The sequence below is a fragment of the Paramacrobiotus metropolitanus genome, unplaced genomic scaffold, assembly GCF_019649055.1.
Source record: "Paramacrobiotus metropolitanus isolate TYO unplaced genomic scaffold, Prichtersi_v1.0 Parri_scaffold0000086, whole genome shotgun sequence".
NCBI classification, from domain to species: Eukaryota; Metazoa; Tardigrada; class Eutardigrada; order Parachela; family Macrobiotidae; genus Paramacrobiotus; species Paramacrobiotus metropolitanus.
In genome coordinates, this window is record NW_026570306.1 from 624,690 (window position 1) to 632,455 (window position 7,766).

At 46.5% G+C, this 7,766-nt stretch overlaps 1 protein-coding gene across 1 annotated transcript; it reads right to left on the reverse strand.

Moving 5' to 3' along the window:
• Nucleotides 1-1,161: 1,161 nt before the first annotated feature.
• On the reverse strand, nt 1,162-7,701 carry LOC129596086 (uncharacterized). The gene is made up of 6 exons (XM_055493259.1): nt 7,520-7,701; nt 6,789-7,145; nt 5,426-6,185; nt 3,649-4,827; nt 2,344-2,657; nt 1,162-1,832 (listed from the first exon to the last, which is right to left on the reverse strand). The coding sequence occupies exons 3-6, from the start codon at nt 5,805-5,807 to the stop codon at nt 1,452-1,454; spliced, it is 2,256 nt and encodes a 751-aa protein (XP_055349234.1). The 5' UTR covers nt 5,808-6,185; nt 6,789-7,145; nt 7,520-7,701; the 3' UTR covers nt 1,162-1,451.
• Nucleotides 7,702-7,766: the final 65 nt, after the last annotated feature.

Sequence of the window (7,766 nt, forward strand, 5' to 3'; positions counted from 1 at the left end):
GTGGTTGGGCAAATTTCACGCGAATGTCAACGGAAAATTCAAAAAGTGCCTCGGCAACCGAAATGGAATTCCAACAGCCGCTGGAATCGGTATACAAACTGTGCTCGATTGGAACTCCATAACTGCACTGGAATTCCATAAGCAGGTCTTGGAATTCCCAAAACGGTTGTCACAGTAATGTCCCATGCGACAGAAAATTCACGTGAATTCGCGATATGTTTTCCTGGCAACGAACAACTCCACGTCATCCTGCCCTGCGCTTTACCGTCGCCGGATAAAAAAAATTCATTTGCAAAAAAATTGTCCTAGTGATCACTTGATATTTTTCCTCATTCACTTGTGGTATTCTTCTGATTGTACTGTATCAGTACCAGTTAGTAATAGTAAGCAACATGGCCAAGACCGCTGTCGTACTCGCCGCCGTCCTCCTGCTGCTGGCCGTCCTGAGCCACGCCCAAGACCAATATGACCCCGCCGCCCTGACCTTCTACAACCCGGTGGCGGCCCGCCAGATGATGGACGCCCAGGCCATGGCCATGGGCGCCCGCAACAAGCGCTGCCCCTGCTACCTGATGGCTTTCTGCTGCGGCCACGGTGACGGTATCTACTGGGGTTAACTCGACATCACAACAGCCAGGAAGCCCCGTCTGTCCACCTCCCGGGGTTTGCAGCTTCAGTTAAAATCGATTTAAATTTTAATGATAATGTGAATATAAAGCGGAATTTTTTAAAGATGTTATGGAGTAAATCTTAAATAATCTGCGGAATATTCCATTAATTTACCTGCGTGTCGGCGTGTGTCAGCTGCTGATTTGTAGTATTGTCAGGTGCGAAGAAAGGTCATTAAAGGTCAACGGAGAAGAAGCCGCTTGGTGTTGTCATGAGAACAAAAATAAATAATATCGTGTTAATAGAAAACTGTTTAAAGGTCACACAAAAAGTAAAGGTCACACAAAAAGGAAAACACAATAAATAATAAAAAGATTCGATTAGTTATTACTACATTTAACACGACCTGAAGATCATTAAAGTGTCGACAGAAAAAACAGTGATTGCATCATTACAGTATGCCAAAAATACCAAAATATACGTGCTTAACAATTTAGTAAGAAAAAGCCTTTTATTCATTAAATACCAACGTCTGTGCATAATCTGCAAAATTACTTCCATTTTATTCATTACCCAACATCTCTCCTTATTTTTTGAATGAATATGTATATGGTCACTGTCCATTGACCATCAAAAAGCCATGATAAAAGCAAGCATAAAATGTCAAATCCAAAACGCAACCAGTGCTCATTATCCGATCATTCAGCGTTCCAACAACAGATTAAGAATAAAATAAAGAAAAGAAATCCCGTGAGATACACGCAGCAAAGCAAAACAAGCAGATCTCTTAAAAAAAATCACCGAAAATTCCCAACCGCCCACGGGGCCCATCCCGCCCCCATTCACCACGCAGCCGTGATCACCGCCCGCAGAAGGGTCAACAACCCGTCCTTTCCGGGGACATCCCAGCCCCCCATCAATTCCCGCAGGTACGCGGCCCGTTCGCCGGTCTCCATCTCGGCTCTGACCACCCGCTGCACGATGCCCTCGCTGATGGTGGTCAGATGCAGGGCGTCGGCTTGTTCCACCAGGAGGCGGCAGTTGGTCGGGGTCAGCTGTTCGTTGATGAGCACGGTGCTGGCGAAATCCCGCAGATCAAAGAGGAGGAACTGGTCGCTGAGCTGCACGAGATCCAGGAGAGGGAGGCCGGTGGGGTCGGTGAGGAGGGTGTCCAGATGCGGACAGGAGGTGAAGCGGCAGCCGCATAAAACGTGCACGATACCCTGCAACAAACGCGCTATAACATAATCACTTTTATTATTTCAAAAATTATATGGTGTTTATTTTAAATTTATTTTCATTTTACTGTCTAAACGCTCAATAAATTACAGGTAATTAGTGCCGGCATTGTGCCAATTATTGGCATTTTAAGAAAACACTGGTGGATGAAAAAGAACACAATTCTGTATGGTTAGAGTGGAAATTTCGTAGTGGGACGGCATGGTAAATCACTAGATAACGAATACGGTGTTTCGGATCCGATAAATCATAAATTCAGTCATTTGGAACCTGTATTTTTTGCTTCGTTAGGGAACCATTAGTTGTAATTATCTGCGTATTTCGAATAAAACAGCGCTACTCAGTGTTCACCAGCAGCTGAAAAATTATAACAAAAGTTAAGTAATAAAACAAGTGAAAGAAATAAAATAAAATCATCAAATAAATTACCAAATAAAACCCAATTAAATACCCACAAACTTAATAATGAAATAAACAAATTGTTTACGTACGCACCGTGAAGGCTTGCGCTTCGGTCTGTTTGATGGGGACAATCTGCTGGCGTCCCTCGATGAAATTACTGCCCAGCAGCGCCGCAAAGACATCGGACGCGGCGGCTAATTTCTCCCGGTTGACGGGGACGATGGTGCCGTCGTCCAGCTGGCACACCGCGTCGTTATCAACCGCCGGCATCTGTTCGTATTGGCAGCCGGTTAGCGCCGCGTCCCGGAAACTCAAGCCCATCGGATCGTCGTCCGCGTCGCTGGACAAATTGGCGAAGAAGCCGTGCACCGCCTGCCCGATGACGCGGGCGGTTTCCTCATCGGCATCTACGGAAAAAATCATCCACAAATAAAGCCAAGAAAAATTCAGATACAATGTAAACAGAAATCCCATTACATACGGATCTTAAAACATTTCAGCAATATTTATGGTAGCTTTATTATCACAGCGCTCTGCCATCACACTACGAAATGGGCACCTTATAAACACGTGCTAACAATCACCAAAGGCACTCACCAAATAAATCGAGGATAATAAAAATCGAGGATAATAAAAATCACAAAAAAAGAGAAAGAACAAAGTCAAAAATGTTTAGAACAACGAAACCGTCCAGTAAGTACGCAAACAACAGAATGCAATCCTTCAGAGAAAAACATCATCCATGAATACATACAAAAATACAACAAAACACCGTCAAATGCGAATTTTAAATTTAAGTGATATCGAGATACAACACAGTTTGTAAATACGATTGTGTAAGCCAATGTGCCATTACACTACGCGATGCTCAATTTCAACAAGCGATCACAATCACCAAATGCGCTCGCAAAACCGAAAAATCACAGGAAAAAGGAAAATAAAATTATGAAATATTAAAAACGAAAGTAAAAAACAAATATATATTCACGCTAGCAAAAATAAAAAAACGACAAGAAAACAGAAAACGAATCAAGTAAAAATACTGGACAGACCAAGAATCAGTGATTCAGTATTTGACAAAACTACTTACGCAAAAAAAAAACAGCAGGAAAATGCTTAAAAATTATTACTAATCAGTGTGACCGCGATTATCATTCAGCGCCTCCATAACACAGTAAGAAACAATGACAAGGAAATACAGTAAAATAAAACAGAAAATAAATTAAAATGTTAAAAATCACAACAGAAAGTAATAAATACTGTATAAATCACGTCATGTTAGTTCAGTGTTTAAATAAATCCGCAACAAAACGTTTTAAAAAATGTTAAAAATTCGCATAAAAAAGTTAAAAATTTAAAGAAATGATAAAAACTAATTAAAAAATTACTCAATCGTACCGTGAATCTCACTGAGCGCCTCCATCAGCTGCTCCAGCACCCCGTTCCGCTCCCACAACCGCATCCGCTCGCCCCGCCCGCCCAGCAGCACCGCCGCACTGGCCACACACGTCATGCGCACGGGGGCGGGCGCCCGCAGACACAGATGCAATAACTCGCCAAAACCGAAATCCCCTTCGGCGCAGTTGCGCAGACTCTTCACCAGCTCCTTCTTGGCCGCGTCCACCGCGTCACAGCGACTGCGCTCCACCAGCCGCAGCGCCAGCCCGCTCTTGACCACGTGCTCGAAGGCTAAACGATCGCGGACGATGCGCTGGATGATCGAATAAGGTTTCACCGGGTTCCCGATGGTGTCTGTCTTCTCGGGGTGGTAGTACAGCTCCATGCAGGCCAGGAGCCCGGCCAGCAGCGGTTTGGTCGCCAGGAAGCGTGTCAGTTCCGCTTGGTAGGAGATGGACTCCAGGAACCCCAGGGCGTAGCGCAGACACTTCTCGGCGTCGGTCTGGCTCATCGTCGAGGTGGTCCGGGGCTTTTTTGTCGTCGGAGGGTCCTTGGCGGCGCTAAGGGACCGTTTTAGTGACGGTTTGTCATCCTCCACGTCCATCAGCACCGGAGAGTACCGTCCGGAACCCCGGCGGGAAGCAAACGGTCCCGGAGATTCTCCAGACATCCCGGAACAGCTCGGCGAGCTGGGACTATCCACACGCACCGGCGAGTACCCTCCAGCGGGTTCCGGTGACCCTCCGGGAACCAGGAGCGCACTTCCCAGATCTCCAACGCTGTTTTCCAGGCGTCCGGGACTTTCCGGGGATGCGGACGTCCCCGGGGGGTCGTCCAGGACCGGGGAATATCGCCCCGTGGACGGACCGGGTGTCCGCGGTCCCGGGAACCCGCCCGGGGAGCTGGGATAGGGTGAGGCGTTCCCCGTGTCCATAGGAAGACGGCCCAGGTCCCGCTGGAGTTCTTCGGAGATGGAGGGCGGGGAAACGGCCGGGCTGGGCGGGGGGAGGTGGCGGAGACGGGGCGGGGAGACCGCGAATGTAGATGTCGCCGCGGTTGAGGCCGGCGCGTCGTCCACCGGCGGGTTGGGAGATTCCGGAAGTTTGGAGACGGAAGGCGAGGATGATTGGCAGACGTCGATGGCGGCCGACATGTACTCGGCGACCAACGGCAATACGCCTAAAAATTATGTGCAAGATTAGCACTGTATTTCCCATTATCAGCAATCCGGATGCAGAAGATCACTTGAATAATTCTAATATTTAATACTAATAAGGCAAAGAAAAAGAAAAAACACCGCGAATTTTCAAAAATTAACTGCAAATACAGTTACTGGTGAGACCATAAAATTCATTCGTCCTTTGATCTTACTCAATCCCACGAACTTGGAAAAAATATTTTTACAATTTAATTCAGCCCAGAACTTGTAAAACGATGACCGTTGTACAAATGTTCGGATAGGGAGAGGTCGATGGCAATACTAAACCATTGCACTACATTTCCAGCGATAAATTACGCGCGTTAACCATTAGTCCATTACTATACCTTCACTACGAAAGAATAATCTAAAAATATATGTAACCAAATTTAAAATGGAAATTAAACAAATAAATAGTCATCAACCATCAGACACAGCCAATAGTAATCTTTATGAATGCTTAAAAATTTAAAATACTTATGCATAAGAAAATAAAAAAAGCAAATTCAACAAAAAAGGTAATGACATATTCTATGAATAACACTGAACACGGTGACAAATTGAAAGCATCCGACTCACCCAGCTGAATCAGCTGCTGCATGGTCGTGGAATCATGCCGGAACTCCGGTAAACACGCTAAAATATGCAGATGCACCGTCTGGTACAGCACCTGTCCCAGCATCCCCACCAGCACCCTTAATCCTCCCAAATCCACCAGTTTCGCGCGATTAAACCCATCCCGACAGCACAGCGTCAACGCGAACGCCACCTTCCGCTGCAGACTATCCACCGTCGTCTGCCGCGCATCGAACCCCAACTGCTCCAGGAAACACGCCACCACGCCCTTACTCCCCATATCCAGGCGTAAACTGGAGCTCCCGGCCATCCGTGTCAACAGATCCACCGCGGACTGCTGCACCCCGGGGGCCTCGTGCCCGGCGAGGGTCACCAGCTGCGCCATGCACCCGCGGAGGATGCGCGCCGTGTCGTCGTCCACGGGCTGGTCACCGGGCGGCAGGAGGCCGGTGATGGTCAGGAGGGCGGACTGGAGGATGGGGGGTTCGGAGGAGTCGGGGTGCAGGAGGCTGAGAAGCCGCGGGAGGGTGCCCTGGCGCAGGAGGGCGCGCCGGAAGGGCGCCGAGGCCGGGGAGAGGGCGCGCAGGAGGCGGATGGCCGGGTCCTGGAGGGAGGTGGTGTCCAAGAAGGCCGTAAGGGTCGCGGTGAGGGGGGGCGGTGGCCAGGAGGGTGACCAGTGGGGGGTTGGTGTGGAGCAGGGTGAGAAGGGTCCGCAGGGTGCGCAGGTGGAGTTCCGGGGAGTATTTGGATTGTAGCAGGAACACTGCAAATTAATTTTTTTATTTACGACCTTTTTCCCGCTTTTTTTTCGAAACTTTTAATATCGGGATTGATTTTTAATATCAAATTTTTTTATTTTTGATGCATTTTTTTCGAACTTTTTCATTATCGGGATTGCCGTCTTTCAATTATCATAACGGAACACTGCAGATTAAGTATTGTTATTGTTTTCATCATCATTTTTGTTTTTGATATTAATTTAAAATTTTTTAACAATTTTCAAATATTAAATAAATAACTGGCGGAATCGGTGTTAACTTAACTTGTTAGTCCAGTGCACGTGCCAAAATCGTAAATTATTTTTATAATGGTTATTGGTATCTGGGTTGTAACAGAAAATTGCACATCACTTTTTCGCTCAAAACTTTGACAATGTCGTAGTGCAGTGGCTATACAGCGTAACGTTCAATTTTAGTGTTAGAGCTTGGTAATGTCAACAGACAAACTGCCAAATAATTAGTTTATAAATATTTTTTTAAACATAATTTACAGCTGGTAACAGCGCTTTCCAGAACAGGATCAAACCAAACCGGATTTTGCTGTAATTTCTAAAAATATGGGGACATATTCACGGCGATGGACGTACCGAATAATTTCACGGCATTCTCGTTGTTTAAGCTGACTTTCGCCGGCTGCTCCGTGGCCAGAATCATCAGCAACGACAGCAGACTCAACACCACCGGCTCCTGGTCTGACGCATCGGACACGGTCCGCGAAGTGTTGTTACCGTCTTTGGCGGCGAAAACGATAGACTGCAACAGTCGCGTCACGGCCGCCACTCCGCCATCGGCTACCGCCCGCGGGATCTGCGCTTGATGGCGCTTCAGGTAGATGCGCAGATTGTCGACGATGGCCTGCAGACTGCTGCTGCCCGGCGCCACCGTCCGCAGACGATGCAGTAAATGCGACAATTTATCCGGTTCATCCATCACTCAGTTTCATGCTGAAACGCGAAAGAAACACGAAGCTACATCAAAAGGCGAAAGACAGCACAAAGATGAACACACAACCAGGCGCATCACCCTACAATTCTGTGTTCAGCAAAGCAACAGCCTGCATAAGTACAAAAATCACATCAATATGAGCCGTATTGGAAATTCCCTTAATCGTCACGTGATTTTTTAATAGCGTTTCTGTGACATAGTCACGTGGGTATCAAGTACCCAGAACCGAGGAAAATTACTTCTGTTGATTATTAAAATTATCCAAAACCAATTGAAATTTATTTTTATTGTACAGTGTTAAAATATCAAAATGCTTCGATGACAAACAACCTTGAAAAAGTAGAAAAATGAATGAGAAGAACGAAACACATACCAATGACACCAACAAGTTCGTGGCGGATTTTCTCGGTTAACACGCTTCCGTTTCGCTCAACGCAGGTCTCCAGGATAAGCATAAGGGTTTAATAAATCAAAAGTCATCAATACGAAGCAGGAAAATCACGGGTGAACGAAATCCAGGTCATGAAAAATCAGTCCACGTTGTCGTAATCAAACGATTCCTTACGTTGCCATATCGCAGCAAGTGGCGACTGGCGAGTGTGCGTGTTTAATTTCGTATA